This window comes from Carassius gibelio, chromosome B6, assembly GCF_023724105.1.
Source record: "Carassius gibelio isolate Cgi1373 ecotype wild population from Czech Republic chromosome B6, carGib1.2-hapl.c, whole genome shotgun sequence".
NCBI lineage: Eukaryota > Metazoa > Chordata > Actinopteri > Cypriniformes > Cyprinidae > Carassius > Carassius gibelio.
Window position 1 is genome coordinate 496,159 of NC_068401.1, and position 19,337 is coordinate 515,495.

Here is a 19,337-nt window from a genome sequence, read left to right on the forward strand (position 1 = left end):
AGATCTGAAGGCAGCAGGTTTGAGGTCAGTGTTTCAGTGATCAGCTTTTGTGTAATTTTCTCTCGGCCGCTGGTGAATGAGGCTTATCCATGTATGGATCCCAAACTGAAGCAATCCAGCAGAGATTTAGTAAAAATAGCTGCGTCTGAACAGAGACCTTTGTGTGGCTCTTTATGTAACAGAAGCGGCAAGTGCTTTTGCCACAAAATGAAATATTGTACGGATGCTCACTTACTCTCACACTCTCTGTGTACTGCACTTTCCCTCACGTGCAGGACAGACGAGGAGCTGACAGAATCCCCTTACATCTGCTGCTTACACTAATACACACACGTCAACTGACACACACTCACTTAGAATACATCACACCTAACATGCTGTTCTGTTCTACATTATCTTGATCCAATCATACAGAGAAAATCTGCACAGAAAACACTAATAACATATAGACTAGAGTAGAGTTCAGTCTTCATCAGAACACAGCTGTTCTTGAACAAAAGCATCAAGATCCCATTGTGTTTACTATACTGCTGCTTACTATAGTAACAGTGTGTGTACTGTACTGCCAGTTACTATAGTAACAGTGTGTACTGTACCCAAGGTTTCCATAGCAACAGTGTGTGGCAGTGTGAGTGGGTGTTACCCAAAGCTTCAGCAAGGTCTGAGCTGAACAATGGAAGGAAACAGCCGGGAGTTAATCTCACACACACACACACACACACACACACACACTGGCTATAGTTGAAGATGCTGAGGTGAGAAAGCAGACAAAAACAGGACGTCAGGATGCATTTGATCTATAAAGGAAAACTGAGAGATAAAGACATGTTACAGTATAAACAGCATGACAGAAGAGTGCGGACAGACTGAGATATGAGTGAGAATATTCAGATGAAAAAGTGATTAAATATGCTGTTATATTTACAGTATGTTTCAAAGCATCTTTACAGAGAATTGGGATGAACAACACAAAGCTGAAAGAAGGGAAAAACTCCTTAAGATGGGGAAGAAACATCAGCATCCTCCCTCCTGCCATTAATGTAAACTAATATTATTTATCTCTCATCACTGAATCAGCCTGAAGACATTCATTTATACCAGCAAAATACATTTTTATGGGTTACATATTTTAAGGTAATAATTCCAGGTTTACAGTTTTTACAATACTACTGACTGTTTTAATACAATTGAAAATAATACTATTGACATTTATGGTTTTATTTGTTTAATAATTTTATGGCAAAAAAACCCTTACTGATTAATAATGAGCTGATCGTGAGGAGGTCACGGTCAAACTACCTGGCGCGTAACACACACACACACACACACGCACGCGCGCGCACGCAGGCCGTGACGTCACGCTGCGGTGAGGGCCTCAGCACCATCTGTCTGTCACACAATAGCGGCTCCTGCTTCTGTGTGTCCTCGACATCAGCAGCGATATTAACGGTCATAACGCATCAGAGCGACACGGGACTCGACTCACAGGTCAGATCACACTCACTGTTTCTGCTTCGAAATCTCTTGTATTTGTAATAGTAGCGCTGGCGGTGGCGGTTGCTATGGGCAGGAGACCTGTTGCTATGCAGCGCGCTGTATCGATACAGCATTGTCTTTGTTCGCCTGCAGACAATCCCCGTGAAAATCTGCATGATGCAGCGATGCATGCGAGTCTGTCTGCTGCTCAGGGGCTTCTCTCTCTCACACACCTCGCTAGATCTGGTGTCTTTCTGTTTGATTTCTTTCTCCTACAATCCCTTTGAAGAAACAGACACAAATGTATCACTGGCTCTCATTTGTGACACAAATGTATCAGTGTGTATCGAATCTGACAGATGCTGGAAAGACTTTCTTTTTCATTTCATGATTTCTAAAGGTAGGGTATCTGTTTGGGATTCATCATTGGCAGATGGATTCTGGTGACTGTTGATGTTCTGATTGTGTGGACGGTTTATCTGACCTTATAGAGCCCACTGACCGCTGTAGAACATGAAGACCCCGCTGGACTGAGAACAATTACAGAAATCTACTTCTCACATGCTGACTTTATCAGAATAGTGTAAGTGTAGAATGAGGTATGAAAGGATAGAATTGAAGTGTTTGTCCAGATGCCTCCGGATCATCCCGCATTATCCTGCTGGTCAGGGAACAGTGACCGCTGCCGTTTGTGTTTGTATGTTGTCTGAGGGTCAGCATCATCTCTTCTCAGATGTTCTGGATCCAGACTGAAGCGTGTGTAAATCCTAGTTACAAACAGAGAAGGACATAGAGAAAAATGAGTGTAGCTGCTGTTCTGAGCAAAAAATTATGTTTTCAAGCAAGCAAAAGAATTTTAATGTGCATTTGATCAGATATAACTGCAGTACAAGATTATGAGATGCATTCTTGGAATGCTTGGCGTTTTTAATCTAGATTTAAACAGAAAGAGTGTGTCTGAATCTGAACATTATCAGGAAGGCTATTCCAGAGTTTGTGAAAAAGCTCTACCTCCTTTAGTGGACTTTGCTATCCTAGGAACTACCAAAAGTCCAGTGTTTTGTGACCTTAGGGTGCGTGATGGGTTGTAGCGTGGTAGAAGGCTAGTTAGGTACGCAGGAGCTAAACCATTTAGGGCCTTATAGGTAAGTAATGATAATTTGTAACTGATACGGAACTTAATAGGTAGCCAGTGCAGAGACTGTAAAATTGGGGTAATATGATCATATTTTCTTGACCTGGTAAGGACTCTAGCTGCTGCATTTTGGACGACCTGTAGCTTGTTTATTGAAGATGCAGGACAACCACCTAGAAGTGCATTACAATAGTCCAGTCTAGAGGTCATGAATGCATGAACTAGCTTTTCTGCATCAGAAACAGATAACATGTTTCGTAGCTTGGGAATGTTTCTGAGATGGAAGAATGCAGTTATTGTAACATGGGAAATATGATTTTCAAAAGACAAATTGCTGTCTAATATAACACCCAGATTTCTGACTGTAGAGGAAGTAACAGTACATCCGTCTAGTTGCAAACTGTATTCTACGAGATTCTGTGTGCATTTTTTTAATTTAATAGGAATTATGAGGTCATCCAGTCTTTTACATTTTTAAGACACTCTGTTAGCGCAGATAATGTAGAAGTTTCATCTGGTCTTGTTGAAATATATAGTTCCCGTATAATCTCATATTTTCTAATAATTTTACCAAGGGGTACCATGTAAATTGAAAATAGCAGAGGGCCTAGGACAGATCCTTGTGGCACTCCATGTATTACTGGTGATAATTGAGATGACTCCCCATTTAAATAAACAAAATGGTAATGATTGGACAGGTAGGATCTAAACCATCTTAAAGCCTGCCCTTGAATACCTGTATAGTTTTGTAATCGATCTATGAGTATGTCATGATGTATGGTGTCGAACGCAGCACTAAGATTAAGTAAAACTAGCATTGAGATGCAGCCTTGATCTGACGCAAGAAGCAAGACATGAACACACATACATCTACATACTTGATGCACTACAGATCCAGTTTGATAATAACACAGATAAAGCCCTGATTAGTAAAGCACTGCAGATGAATCTGCTCCACTCATCCAGAATATTTGACTCTTATTACAGAACAAAGACTCTAAAGATCAAGAATATCATAAAGTGTATGTTTGCTTCTATAATACTGTTTTTTTGTTTTGTTTTTTTGAATGCAAGTTTTTAAATGATGATGCACCTACAGGATTTCCTTCATTCAAAAACTTCTATACTCATTCATATCTTTGCTCATCTGTTGAATTGTTAAATATCTGATGAATACTTTCAGCTACTAATGCGAGTGGAATGCTTGACACATTTGGCAGCATTTGCGTCCATCTCTCATGTTTTCCTCTCAGATTTAGTGGAGAGCTGCCAATGAGTCACTAACTAGCTGCAGTAAAGAAGTTTAGTCAGTTCTTTGCCATCTGTGGGCTGTTTTTTGTCCGTTACAGCAGACGTCAGTCACTCTGAAGCGGCTTTCACAAGAGAGTCTGAATCTGGAGAAAGTGCCAAACAGAAGATCAGCACAATGTCAGTCTATGTGTGTGTGTTTGTGTGTGTGTGTGTGTCTCACGTGCCACGCTGATAATTGGCTTCAGACTCTGGCCAATCTTCGTTGCTGTAAGACGGATGAGACGCTCGCTCACCTTAACAAACTCAGACATTAGGGAAAGAGACTGCACAGGTGGAGGTCTGGTTAACTGCGTACAGTCAATATATGAAGACCCGGAGGTTTTATTCGTGTTTTAAAAGTGTCTTGATTTTGACACACTTACTCGAAGCAGTTTAGTGTGTTTTCAGCACTTAAATTCCACATCAAGACGTCACAGATGTTTTTAAATGATTGTGGTAAATACTAGAAATTCAGATCATGTACAACATGATTCAAATAGTTTGAAAATGAATGGAAACTATTTGCAGCACAGAAAAGGGAAAATAAAATTAAAGTATTAAAGAGCAGCATTGTTCACGATGCCATTCAAAAGTTTGGTACGATTTTTAAATGAAATTCATCTATTCACAGATGAATAGAAAGTTCAAAAGAACAGTGTTTATTTGAAATATAAATCATGTAGAACATTATAAATGTCTTTGCTTCACTCTTGATCAAATGAATGATGAATAGAAGTATTTAACTTGATGACCCAAACGTTTGAACTGTGGTGTTTGAGTCTCATCAGTGTGTTTTCATGCTGCGCTCAGCTCTTCATCAGAATGATTGTGTTTGAGAGACAAGCAACAGAAGCTACCAGAATATTTCCCAGTGGGAAACGCAGGATTTCTAATGCTGTTGGGCTGTTACGTATGCTATTTTGTCACACAGTGAAGAAATGGTTCGTCTGATTAGTTGATGTAGAAGTGTGTCACAAGTCTATTAATCCCTGCAAACTATTTCTTCAAACAAAGAGCTCCGTTTTCCTGAAGATTGTGCAAATCCAAGCGATCAGATGATGATCCTGAGCTCATTTGAGCGGGTGAAAATCCATGGAGCAGCAACGTAGTCGATTTTGGAGATTTTTCTGTTTAGTTTGATTCAGAAAGTACTTGTTCCAGGCTGGGAACAGCTAGTTTTGATTGCCTAAACCAGGCGGTATGCTGGAATGGCAGTTTTATCTTGAGGAAAGTTTGGAAAGTCAATCTTTTTAAAAAGTGAGATATTCCCCCACATCTCGTCTTCTGCTTCCCGTGTTGTGGCATTGGTCCGCTCTTCCTGTGGCAGGATGCTGGGCTGCGCTGATGTTCCTGTGCGGAGCGTTCTGGCTCTGATGTGTTTACACGCCGAGGAGCTCACAGGCGCTCGACACAGTCCGCTTCTGATTCCTGCCCTCCGCGGGACCAGCGGCACCAAGAACCAGAGAAGGATGCCATGGGGAAGAAGCACGGGTCAGTCACGGCTGCTGGGCAAAATGGCTGGACACACTCCTGTCAGGTATGAGCAATGGAGAGCACGGACTGTGCAATGCAGCGAAAAACTAAATCATTTGACCAGTTGTGAACCTGGACCACAAACCAGCCATAAGGGTCATTTTTTTAAATTGAGATTCATGCATCTGAAAGCTGAATAAATAAGCTTTCCATTGATGAGTATTATGTGTATAAGGGCAGGCTTTCAGATGGTTTAGATCCTACCTTTCCAATTGCTATCATTTTATCTATTTAAACAGGGAATCATCTCAATTAAATCCAGTTAAATATGGAGTGCCACAAGGATCTGTCCTAGGCTCTCTGCTATTTTCAATATACATGTTGGTAATATTATTAGAAAATATGTGATTAGTTTCAATTGTTATGCTGATGATACTAAACTATATATTTTAACAAGACCAGTTTTTTTCATATTAAAGAAAAATCAGTAATTATGACCCATACAATGTATTGATGTCCATTGCTACAAATATACAGATACTTATGACTGGTCACACACTACAATTTTACATGACTACAATAGGATTCTTTATTAAGCATCTGGTTAAAGAAAGTTCTGTACTAAGTGCTGCCCTTGGATATAAATTTAAAACACTTGTTATATATCTTTACTGAAAAGATGCATGTAATGTGAAGGCAAATAAACATGTTATGTCCAGAAGTAATGTAAAGTAAGAAAAATGCTAAATACAGTATTTCATTGATATGCTTTGTAAAAATGTCATGCAAGTATGCAATATTAAACATAATCATTTTCTCTCAATTATCATCATTGGTGTATTGACAGTGTGTCTAATTTTAATGTTTGCTAATATTTTTATTAAAAACTCTTCAATGAATTCAATCATGGCAAAACATTACATTCAAATGAATCAATAAAATCTGAAAAAATCACCCAGCCCTAACTAAACACCAGTCTACTAGTTAACCTGATTATCACACTGTTACTAATGAAATGAGTCAGAACGAAGCTTTGGAAACAAGTTAAACGCTACAGAAATGATGTAAGAATACTTGTGAACCTGGTTGGCTCTTCACATTACTTAACTGTTGAACTCTGCAAAGTATAAGAAGCTTTCCGAGTGCAATCTGGATTAGGACTGAAAGCAAGAGACTGTCAGTGAGTGTGAAGCAGATTAGAGGCGATCTGTCTGTCGAGACCGAGGAGAAACTAAAGCTAACGATGCTGCTAACTTTCTCACTCGCGTGACTCTAGTGCAGACGTTTTAGATGCTCAGATATTTCCAAATAGTGCAGCTTTTCCAAATCACAACAATGTGGTTTTGTTACAGAGCTATTTTGCTGGTTTTCTCATGTTGCAATCAAACATCTTAATATTTTAAGATAATCTAAACCAGCCCTCTGCAAAGCCATGCAATGTCATTGGGATCTTCCTAGTCTTCTGTGTTTAGTGTAAATGCATCAGTCACAATGTCGTGACTGTAGTCCAGAAGGTATTTTTTTTGTGATGTTATTCTTAAAATACATATCATTAAGAACATAATGTCTATAATGAATGAAGTAGCTATATAAATGTTTTAGATCAGGTTGTGTTGGAGCTGTAGTTTGTCTATAATAGCAGTGTAACCTTTAGTGTTCTTCTGTGCTTTTGTTCTCTCGCTCTGTAAAAGTCAGCTTATTGTGGCGTGTAGAATGAACAACAATGAATCTCAACGTGTGGAGGGGAATTCAGGTTTAAAAATAAGCTGACCGTTCTTCCGGCATCAGAGCCTGGAGCAGAAAACAATCCTGAAAGTCTTCATTCCATCAGCAGAAGAGCAGAGCTTGATCCAGATTACTCCGACTGTGTTGTGTGTGTGTGTGTGTATTCAGTGTGTGTGTGTGTGGAGCATTTCTCTAGTTTTAACACACATTTAATCACTGTGGAGAGAGAACTAGCAGCTGAGGTTGAACAGAACAATGAAATGTGTATCTGCGTCATTCAGCTTCCTGTTAGCGTTAGCCAGGAGATTCTTTAAGCGCTTTACTGACAGATTTAATGAGCGACGACGGACCTGCGTCTACAGACACAAATATGAGGAAGATGCTAGCTATGATGACCACGAGCAGAACTTCATGAGATCTGAGTACATCTGTAAATATTGTCAGTGTAAAAAGAGAAGAGAGGAGATCAGATGTCAGTGATTGAACTCTAAACACATTTGTGATTGACATTTACATTTATGCTGATGCTTTTATCCGGAGTCGATGCGTTGCATTTCAAAATGCACATTTGATCAGATCCTGCTTTCTCTGGGAATCCAACCCATGACTCTGGTGTATTTTTTGGCCCTGTACTGTTTTTTCTTTCATTGCACACATTGCATCACTCAGTTTGTATCAGCTCACCAATAATGCACAGATAGCAGTTCATGAATACAGTTTGTGATTGTATATCAGAGAGTTCAGTATGTCACTCATCTGCAGAAAGAGCCACAGAAGGTTTCACTCAGAAAGGTCTACACATCCTGCTCTTTCTGTGTCACTTTATGATATATTTTGGCTGATATAATTATGGTTTTCTGCTTATAAGTTTAGTGTTCTCAGCTCTGTTTAACACTTCTACATCATTTGCAGATTTACATGCATTTAAATCCTTAGATTCTTCTAGAATAGTTGTTTTTCTTTTATTCTCGTAGAATTTTCAGATTTTTCATTTTTGGGTGAGCTATCACTTTTATGCTTGTGTTTTGACGAGTCACATGTAGGTTACAGGTTTTTTTATCTCATCTATTTATGGTTCTGTGTATATGTCGGGTTATGAATGGCATGTAGTGTGTGTTAATGAGCAGCAGGGTGTGCCCTAGAAATGCACGCTCAGGTGTGAGTGATGTGGTTTTGCTGGTTTATCCCCGAGGCGCGCACACACACACACACACACACACACACACATGTTCACTCAGAAACAAGTACTACAGCAGAGCAGTGCTCAACATATGAGAAGAAGTGATCTGAAAACACATCAATCTGTGCATCTTCTGTTTGATGGACATTTCTACACTTTCAGAAAAGAAAATCTGTTGGAGAATTAGTTGAAGAGATGTGACGAGCTGAAGGAATAATGTTGATATTCCAACAGAAGAGGAGTATTATTATTCATCTGGCAGGACTGTAAGTGAGAATGTACTGTATGGACATGAAACCACGTTTGGTTCGATCCAAACCCGTCCTGCGCAGGAATCTGTGTCGAGCGAGACGCTTCCTTCACCATCCGCACGAGGAACACTCAACCACACAAACCCAAACCAGAACTCGGATGATTACCAGGTAGAGTCCGGACTAAACCGCCTCATTCTGATACATTTCTCAGAAACACTTCGTTATCTTCTGTCATTTGATTTAAGAATGTTTAGATGTTAGTTCTGGAAAACAAGACTGCTGGAGTCGACAGAAACCAGTTTTACCAGCCGCCTCTCGCTGATGTCCACTTACTAGCTGTCATCAGAAACTCATTAGATCCTCAAAGAAATGAATGTCGGTTTGTTTGGCCAGTTAACTGGAACAGGAAGAAGTTTGAGTTTTATTTGTCGTTCAGAAACTTTCATCTGGATCAGGATGTTTTGTGATTGGTTGTGATTGCTGGTTTTTCAAAGCAAAATTGGATTGGATCACCCTGATCCAGATACACACTTTTTCAGATTTCCAAATCTGGATTAGTGCCGAGTGTTTATGATTCTAGTTTTGCATTGCATTTACACAAATAACTACTTCTGACTGCTCTATATCTGATGATTGTGCTCATGTAGTTTACAATCAGTGATTAATAAAACAACAACTTTAAATTAAATAGAATATTTTGGTTTGATATTGACAGCTGTTTGTGGATTTGGGGATATATTACATCTTACAAATGCGGTTTTTTTGGACCCTTTTGGAGTTTTATTACATTTTTGTTTCTGAAATCCACCCTTCTGCTATGATCAAAATAGTTCTGCTTTTTTCTTATCAAAAGTATCCCAATCTTACTAAAACGTTTTGAACAAAACTAACTGAGGATTCAATGCTGATTAAAACCAAGATTGGATTTTGTGATCAAAAGGTTTCGAAATTGTCGCACGTTAACCTCGCATTGGATCAATGACGTTTACACACTGCCTCTGAAACTTTTGTCCGTCATAAAAAAAAAATCTGATCATGTTAGATTTTCTGTGTTCCTATCTGTAGCATGCATTTTGATAGGGAAAAAAAATGAACAGCAACAAAAGAAAAATGCACTTAGACTTAGTGTGCAAGGACCTTAATCTGAATTCAGTATCCTTTTTTCTTTTGAACAACCCATTTTCAGGATTTGATCCAATCCGATGGCCAAAATCTGATCAGTTTGGCCTCTGATGCTCAACCGTTGTCCAGTATGAACCTCCAGACTCATGCTTCTGTCCCCATCACCATCATCCTCTTCCTCTTGCTGTGTTTCAGGGACTGCAGCCTCACCGCGATGAATGTTGAGTCCTGGGCGGACTCACCTGACCTCCCGACCCCGCAGCAGCCCGACAGGTTGTGCCTGGAGTCCTTCTGGAGCGAAGTGGAGACCATCCGGAGCGACTCGGAGCCCGACAGCAGCAGACGAGATTCCCGACAGTCTGAAGGTGAGGCCGAGACCAGGCCTGTGCAAGTAATCAAAATACAGTTTCCATTTGGATTCAGTAAAATCATGTAACGCGGGACTTGATTCGATTTATTCATGTTTTTAAAAGCGTGAAAAATACCTTATTAACCCTAGAACTGCTGTGATATTGAGAACTGTGAAATGTCATAGCAACCACATTTACAGAAAATATGGATTTGATATATATCTCTATCTGTAAATAAATCATTCATATGAAGTTCTGGTCCTCAGACGGCGAGCAGGAGGAGCTCTGGCTGCAGGATGCTGGTTTGTCTCTGGTAACAGGTGAAGAAGAGGACGTGGATAAAGCCGTTCTGTTGTCGACTCTCACGAAGACTCAAGCAGCGGCGGTTCAGAGACGCATCGACTCGTACACCTGCTCGCTGCGCAAGAGGAATAAAACACCAGCGCGACACGTCAGAGACGTCTTCGCTTCCCCCATTGCTCAGGTAACAGCACACCTGTTCATGATGTACTTGATTTTGGATCCACTAACACACTGAGGGCATTATTTTATGTTTTTAGACAGATGTAGGTGACCATTGTGCTTGAGACGTATGTCTTGCAGCGTTTTGCACATGACACAGCATTCACAAATGAGGCACTTTGTCCCAGTCCCACTGATCAAATGTTGTTTTTTCAATGCAAAAAAATCCACCATTCTGTTTTGCATCATTTGAGCCTTTATAACAGCTGTGACTTTCAAGTTGCATTTGTATTTGAACTGGACTAATATCATATTTATTTGGATGTCATAAGGAATCTGTTTTTCCAATGTTGTCTTCACATTTTCACATCAATAAAATTAGGTTTTGGAGCCGTGTATTTTCATTACACTGAACCTGCATAATGCACATCCCACGTTTTCTTCTGTTTGACTTGTCACTGTTTTCAGAATTTTAATAAATAATAAAACTATGATCTGACCTCTTTAATAATGAAATGCACAGCTGACACGTGTCAGATTTGCTGATCAACTAAAAGAGAGTACATTGTTTGAGTGTTTCTGGGTGTAGGAGGAACAGTCAGTCGTGGCATTTGTAAAGGCCTGTATGTGCTCGTGCTCCACGGCACACAATACACACTCACGTCATGTCAGATCATATCAGCGCATCTGAATAAAGCCTTGAGTTCTGTTGATCACATCACATCTCTCCTGTATGTGTGTGTGTGTGTGTGTGTGTGTGTGTGTGTGTCTAAACAATTGTTTTCTATTCAGTCAGCAGTTCCTGAGACACACAACAGTGAACCTGACACACACAGAAACATGGAGAGTGTGACAAAGACACAACGATCAGGTACAAACACACATTTCCATTGGCTGAAAAGCTATTAAGATGATCTAATGCGATAACAAGAACCCACAACACTCCAGCTGTTATGTAGAGACAATTTGATGATTTTTGAGGATCTCGTTAGAAGGAAACCCAATGTAAGGTGTAATGTAAACACTACAGCAGTGTTTCCCAATCCTGGTCCTGGACAACACCCAACAATACACATTTTGATGTCTCTCTTATCTGATACATACTTTACTAGCTGATGAGTTAAATCAGGTGTGTTTGATTAGGGAGACATCTAAAATGTGTCGTGATCCTAACGGTTCATTATTCTGTTTATTATTCAGTGATATTATCAGAGGCAGATCTTCACCTGTCACATCTATTAATATAAGAGCATATGTGTGTTTAATAACATTCACATGCTTCAGATTCGGAGAGATGAGCAGTGATTATACATGAACTCAGCGATTGTGAATGCAGCACGTGCCCTTTGAACACAAGATGCAATTTCCTGCCTTTTCACATGGAAATCATATTCAAATGGATCAGATAGTGAATGCTTCCCACTGTCAATGGAAACAGCCTTTAACAGCACGTTTGTGTGTGTGTGTGTGTGTTTGTGTGTGTAGCTGTCAGCGGTCAGGAAACTCAAGGGCTACAGATGGATGAGATCTTTATCACAGATGTGGCATATTGTGAACAAGCAGCCATCTTACTGAAACAAGCCAAACTACCACAGAACAACAGCAGCCAGTGCAGGAGAGACGACGGAGCTCTGCCGGTGAGACACGCTGTTACACACCAGAGCAACACACTAAAAACACCATAACAACACTCACTGTCTGCCTGTCTACAGTTACACACCATAGCAACACACTAAAAACACCATAACAACCGCATAACAACACTCACTGTCCACCTGTCTACAGTTAAACACCATAGCAACACACTAAAAACACCATAACAACACTCACTGTCTGCCTGTCTACAGTTAAACACCATAGCAACACACTAAAAACACCATAACAACCGCATAACAACACTCACTGTCCACCTGTCTACAGTTAAACACCATAGCAACACATTAAAAACACCATAACAACCGCATAACAACGCTCACTGTCCACCTGTCTACAGTTAAACACCATAGCAACACACTAAAAACACCATAACAACGCTCACTGTCCGCCTGTCTACAGTTAAACACCATAGCAACACATTAAAAACACCATAACAACCGCATAACAACACTCACTGTCCGCCTGTCTACAGTTACACACCATAGAAACACTCTAAAAACACCAAAACAACCGCATAACAACGCTCACTGTCCGCCTGTCTACAGTTACACACCATAGCAACACACTAAAAACACCATAACAACCACATAACAACACTCACTGTCTGCCTGTCTACAGTTAAACACCATAGCAACACACTAAAAACACCATAACAACCGCATAACAACACTCACTGTCCGCCTGTCTACAGTTAAACACCATAGCAACACACTAAAAACACCATAACAACCACATAACAACACTCACTGTCCACTTGTCTACAGTTAAACACCATAGCAACACACTAAAAACACCATTACAACCGCATAACAACACTCACTGTCCGCCTGTCTACAGTTAAACACCATAGCAACACACTAAAAACACCATAACAACCGCATAACAACACTCACTGTCCGCCTGTCTACAGTTAAACACCATAGCAACACACTAAAAACACCATAACAACCGCATAACAACACTCACTGTCCGCCTGTCTACAGTTAAACACCATAGCAACACACTAAAAACACCATAACAACCGCATAACAACACTCACTGTCCGCCTGTCTACAGTTAAAGACCATAACAACACACTAAAAACACCATAACAACCGCATAACAACACTCACTGTCCGCCTGTCTACAGTTAAACACCATAGCAACACACTAAAAACACCATAACAACCGCATAACAACACTCACTGTCCGCCTGTCTACAGTTAAACACCATAGCAACACACTAAAAACACCATAACAACCGCATAACAACACTCACTGTCCGCCTGTCTACAGTTAAACACCATAGCAACACACTAAAAACACCATAACAACCACATAACAACACTCACTGTCCACTTGTCTACAGTTAAACACCATAGCAACACACTAAAAACACCATTACAACCGCATAACAACACTCACTGTCCACCTGTCTACAGTTAAACACCATAGCAACACACTAAAAACACCATAACAACCGCATAACAACACTCACTGTCCGCCTGTCTACAGTTAAACACCATAGCAACACACTAAAAACACCAAGACAACCGCATAACAACGCTCACTGTCCGCCTGTCTACAGTTACACACCATAGCAACACACTAAAAACACCATAACAACCGCATAACAACACTCACTGTCCACCTGTCTACAGTTACACACCATAGCAACACACTAAAAACACCATAACAACCGCATAACAACACTCACTGTCCACCTGGCTGTCCCCTGCAGTTAATGGCTGATGCTCAAGATCTCAGAATGGCTAAATAATGATGATGATATTAAAATCAGACCAGTGAACAGAGAGGAGTGTGTCAGTCGTCTCACCTCCTCCTCTTCCCGTCTCTCTCTCTCTCTCTCTCTCTCTCTCTCTCTCTCCGTCTGTAGCGGGTCATCTGTCCACAGTGCCGGCTGGGAGTGACGCGGGTGCTGGATCTTTCCCAGCAGGACATGAAGAAGGTTCGTCAGCTGGCTCTGATTGACATGACAGCGCTCTGCGACCTGCTGGGGCTCGAGGTCAAACGACACAAAACCAGCAAACGGAAAATCCCTGGTGAGTTTCCTGTCACATGACCACACTCATTCGGACCTGTGTGACCAATAATCTGAATCCTGTCGAATGTCTTCCTGTTTGTCAGAGAGCTGTTTGTTCGGCGTTCCTCTCGCCTCATTGGTGGAGAGCGATCAGAAGATCAAACCCAGCACTCAGATCCCACTCTTGCTCCAAACAGTACGTCATGACATCATTTCCTTTTGCACCAATTTATTATGTCCAACCTGTTATTATACTACTACTAGAAATTCGGCATGAAATATAAAATAAAATTGTTATTGTTACAGTTTGCATCAAATCACATGACAAACCAACCTTCATGTATTAGAATGCACTAAAAGCAACATTAACAATTAGCTTTATAATGCATTATACATAAAGGCTTTCAGTAAAGAGTTACCAATGTCTTTTACCTTATTTATTTGATTTAATTGTAATCAATTCATCCATACATAGGTTTCAATTTTATTTTATATACATTTTGACCGCATTTTTAACCAAAATATCATAACTAGATCTTCTATCAGTGAAAAGGACTTTTCAACCATTTGGTGCTTTTAAACTCCGCCCCTACAAGCTCACATTCAGATCCGCCTCCTTTTTTGAGAGCCACGCCCACACTTCAGCATCCAATCAACAACTGATGCACAGAACCAACCCCTGCCCTACATTTTTTCTTTTTCGATAATCCGTTTTTTTATGTATGTCAATATACAGAAGAAAAGATATGCTGCGGTTTCCGTTTCATCAACTCAAAATGAAACTGTTTTTATTTTTTCGTTTCAGCTTCTGTCGTTTCTGGAGAAGAAGGGTCTTGATTCTGAAGGGATTCTGCGGGTTCCAGGGTCTCAGTACAGAATCAAAGTAAAACAAAACATTATTATCAAACAAGTACTAACAGTACCCTGGTAGTACCATGGTATCCATTGAAGTACCATCTGACACCACAAGGGCTGGTTTCCATATACGCATGCAGTGGGATGGGGAAAATGCAAGGTCTCAAGACATTTTTAAAGCTGAATTAATTGTATGTTTTTAGAACACTGTTTTATGCACGAGACACCACAAAATACACGTCTGCCCAGGCTTTGTTTACATAGAAAAACAATGTAAAGTAGCGCTGTGGATTGAAAAACGTGTTCTGTATGAATGCCTGCTCGCTGTACCATGGTACCACCACAGTATTTTTATGCATCACACACATAATGAAGCACTGTGTGAGTGTGTTTGGGCTCACAGTCGCTGTGTGTTTGTCACAGGTGCTGCAGCAGAAGCTGGAGAACTCGTTTTACAGCGGTTCGTTCAGCTGGGATGAGGTCAGTCCCAATGACGCCGCCGCTCTGCTCAAGAAGTTCATCCGTGAACTCCCCGCACCGCTGCTGACCGCCGAACACCTCAACAGCTTCAGCGCCGTCAGAGGTGTGTGAGACACAGCCGCAGGTCTCACTGAGGTCCTGTATGTCGTATAGTGTGCATCTACATCACAGTAGCTTCACCAGACCAAAATATCACTTAACATTAACAGTAAGGTAACAGCACTGGAGCTTTACAGGAAGGATTCTCACTGCACTACTACAATTAATGGCCAAATGAATGTTTGTAAATGTAAACAGATATTTCCTACTGACACACTACAGTAAAAGATAGAAATAACTGACATTTTTAATACTAGTGTTCTAATGGTTTTGGCCAGCACTGTATATGATCTTGGTACTGTATGATAATGTTGGTACTTTGTGTCTTTCTGAGGAAGAATCATGTTTAAATTGTTTTGTACAGATATTGCAGACCTGAAGCAGAAGCTACACGTGTTGAATCTTCTTGTGCTGCTGCTGCCAGAACCCAACAGAAACACACTGAAGGTACATGCCACACACACACACACACACACACACACACACACTACTTTTAAGTATGTTATTGTACTATATTGAAGCACTTCCAAGCTGAGTTTGTCTCTCTGATTGTATTTCTTTGACTCTAACTTAATGTTTAAGACACATTCAGATAGTATTGTGCATCTGACACACACACACACACACACACACACACACACAACATGTGTCATAGATGTGACTCATCAGCAGTATTACATAAGAGAAATACATTAACACACTGAACGTTTGCTTTGATGTGTGTGTGAGTGTGTATGTGTGTGTATGTGTGTGTGTGTGTAGCTGTAGGTCTTTCACACAAGCGTAACGCAGCTCAGTTGGACGTTTATATAACCGCGTCTCTGTGTTGAAGTGCTGCTGTTGATGAATGTTAGAAGTCACATGAAACGCTCTTCACAGCCCAATTCACTTCAAGAGATCGTTCAGCCAGAAATCCTCATCCTGTCATCATTTCCTCCTTCTTCTGTGGAACACGAAAGGAGATATTTTGAAACAACACTGGATCCCATTGACCTCCACTGAGACATTTCTCAAAAGATCCTCTTTTGTGTTGCACAGAAGAAAAAAAAACAGTGTTCATGAATGAAAAAGTTAAATTCACAAGTTAATTCATCACAGGATGGAAACCAGTGTCTTGAAGTGTGACTGTGTTTCTGCAGGCGCTGCTGGAGTTCCTCAGTAAGGTGGTGTTATGTGAGCGGCGTAACCGCATGAACCTGTGGGCCGTCTCCACCATCATGGCTCCAAACCTCTTCCTGCACAAAGCTGTTCCCAGTAAACTAGCGGTGGACGGTCCAGAGAAGGGTCAGGCGGAGCGGGCGGCAGACATCATGAGACTCCTCATCCGCTACCAGGACCTGCTGTGGACGGTAAAGATCTGGAGAAGTGTTCAAGAGAGTTCGATCTAACGTATTTCAGAACGTTTCTTAACTTATGAAACGCTGTTCTGTAATAGCTTTTGTCCTAAATGTGTCCTTACTGACATTAACAAAGTTACCAAACAGATAAGATAAGATTTTAAAGTAAGGATGTTTGTGTAATACGCCCCAGGTTCCTAACTTCCTGTTGAGTCAGGTGAGGAAGCTGAACGAGAACAGCAGCCGTCGCTATCAGTTCTACGACAAACGCATCAAGCACCTGCTCAGGAAGATCCACACGGACAGCAGAGACAAACCTGACAAGAACTCCGGAGAGGTACTCAAGCCACTTTCTCAAAGACATCTTTCACCTCGGATTCAAAATCCACTAAAACTACCAAAATCATCTCATTCTTTTATAACATCCTTTTGTAGAATTTCTTTACCAAACAAGAGTGATACTCACATGCTCCATGTTTACGTTACAGTACACAATTATTCTTGAAAACAGCATGTAAACGTGTAAATTGTCTTGTGTGGTACATAAAGTTTTGGTGGCGTTAGTGTCGAAGTGAGAAAAGAATTGTCAGTGAAGGCATTTGTGTCAAAGCAGTGATAAATGAAGCAGAGTTTAGCGCACAGACACTGAGGTGCACAGAAAGACTGTCAGGCGTCTGTTAAAAGAGTAAATGCTAATGAAGATGGAATTAGGAGAGAAAGAGACGAGCGACAGATCGTGAGCGTGAGAGGATGAGGAGATGATCCCTTCAGAGGCTTTCGAGATCACAAGACACGCTTACAGGACCTGATAGAACACACGTCATACTCAACCGGAGACCATGATGTCTGTAACATCTCTGATGAATCTAGAAACAAAATCATAGTCTGAGACAGACACTTACAGAGGACAGAACCCTGGAGACTTACTGCTATATTTGAAACATTTTCATTCTAGTTTAAATAATAAAAAAGGCAATGTTACAAACTTACACTGTAACATTATTTTCATGGCAGTAACTTCGCAAATTCTCATTCTCCTAAAAATACGCTTTGTTTACTTATAATATCATATTTTCAAATTGAATATACATCTATAATCATAGTATGCAATAAGAATTTATATATTTTTTTACATTTCTTTTTATTTTGAGGTGAAATGTGGTGTGATCTACACTTTTTTGGCTAATGGTCAGTTATTGATAACTTATTTTCTTCTCTCTCATGCGTGTGTGTGTGTGTGTGTGTGTGTGTGTGTGTGTGATCAGCAGTGTCGGACTGTAAAGATCCAGCTGGGTGACGTGAGTTTCTCGATGGAGTTTCGTCTCACTATTAATTCTCGTGCTTCAGATCTGATGTCTCAGTTTTATAAAGAACTACACACCTCCGACAACGGCAGGGGACTCCTGAAACGGTAGAAACACACACACACACACACTAATAAAATACCTATAATTAAAAAATCATTTAAAATGTATTATTTTCCCCATCACACAGAAATGGTTCAACAAGCTACCCAGACTGTGCTCTCTATGAAGTGGGCGGGAATATCGGTAAGATATGTTTTCTGTACATATATATATATATATATATATATATATATGTTGTTTTTTTCACCTGATCATGAAACAATATCTAAATTGAACTGCATTTACACTATCAACAACAAAACAATACTAAAATATTGATATTAATATTATGTATGTGAACTCTCTAGGATTGGTTTATAAATTCCTGTTTCTGTTGTACTGATGTCCACAGCTTCCATGTTTACACGATCAGCCAGAAAGCAACACGACTTGTTCAGATTATAATCTGCATCAGATGTGTTGAATGTGATATTCTGAATGCCTGAATCTTGTTTCCTGGCTCAGGTGAACACTGTTTGGATCCAGAGACTCATTTGTTCGACCTGTACAACAACAACCCCGGCGGTGAGTGGATCATCAAACGGAGATCGTCCAGCAGAGGGCAGTAGAGACACACGAGAGCGCCACAGGAGACCTTTGACCCCTGAGGAGAGGGTCTGAACACTGAGATCTGTCTGATGTCATGAAGCTGGACTTCTGCACTGAGTTTGGACTCTGTTGATGTTGTGTTGTGCTGGTGTGATGCTGAAGGGCCGCTGGAGATTGTTGGATTATTTATTAAGCGGCAGAGCAGCTGTGTTTGTAGATGTGATGAATGAATGTCAGGTGTTGTGCTGTCACAGATCTGGTGCCTCGCAGTATTAAACACACGACTCGGTGTGAGTCTCAGCGCGAGTCTGGAGCGTCATTGGACACTTCAGATAAACTCTCTCTCTCTCTCTCTCTCTCTCTCTTCTGTCGTTGATCCAGTTATTACCTTCAGTACTACTTTTAAGTATGTTATTGTACTATATTGAAGCACTTCCAAGCTGAGTTTGTCTCTCTGATTGTATT

The 19,337-nt window shown here is 40.5% G+C and overlaps 1 protein-coding gene across 4 annotated transcripts in view; it reads left to right on the top strand.

The window, feature by feature from the left end:
* Nucleotides 1-1,316: 1,316 nt before the first annotated feature.
* Nucleotides 1,317-19,337, top strand: part of LOC127959604 (rho GTPase-activating protein 40) — a 19,224-nt gene continuing 1,203 nt past the window's right edge. Inside the window, exons 1-15 of one of the 4 annotated variants that reach the window (XM_052558881.1) lie at nucleotides 1,317-1,488; nucleotides 9,851-10,020; nucleotides 10,272-10,489; nucleotides 11,260-11,338; nucleotides 11,953-12,104; nucleotides 14,000-14,165; nucleotides 14,251-14,342; nucleotides 14,952-15,029; nucleotides 15,425-15,584; nucleotides 15,945-16,027; nucleotides 16,720-16,929; nucleotides 17,111-17,254; nucleotides 18,183-18,328; nucleotides 18,412-18,467; nucleotides 18,789-19,337. The exon at nucleotides 18,789-19,337 is cut by the window's right edge and continues 1,203 nt beyond it. In XM_052558881.1, coding sequence (XP_052414841.1) covers nucleotides 9,870-10,020; nucleotides 10,272-10,489; nucleotides 11,260-11,338; nucleotides 11,953-12,104; nucleotides 14,000-14,165; nucleotides 14,251-14,342; nucleotides 14,952-15,029; nucleotides 15,425-15,584; nucleotides 15,945-16,027; nucleotides 16,720-16,929; nucleotides 17,111-17,254; nucleotides 18,183-18,328; nucleotides 18,412-18,467; nucleotides 18,789-18,892 — 1,839 coding nt within the window. In that variant the 5' untranslated portion in view covers nucleotides 1,317-1,488; nucleotides 9,851-9,869 and the 3' untranslated portion in view covers nucleotides 18,893-19,337. Of the gene's footprint in view, nucleotides 1,489-5,207; nucleotides 5,439-8,195; nucleotides 8,702-9,850; nucleotides 10,021-10,271; nucleotides 10,490-11,259; nucleotides 11,339-11,952; nucleotides 12,105-13,999; nucleotides 14,166-14,250; nucleotides 14,343-14,951; nucleotides 15,030-15,424; nucleotides 15,585-15,944; nucleotides 16,028-16,719; nucleotides 16,930-17,110; nucleotides 17,255-18,182; nucleotides 18,329-18,411; nucleotides 18,468-18,788 lie in introns of those variants that run through there. The other 3 variants (XM_052558878.1, XM_052558879.1, XM_052558880.1) reach the window with 3 other exon arrangements.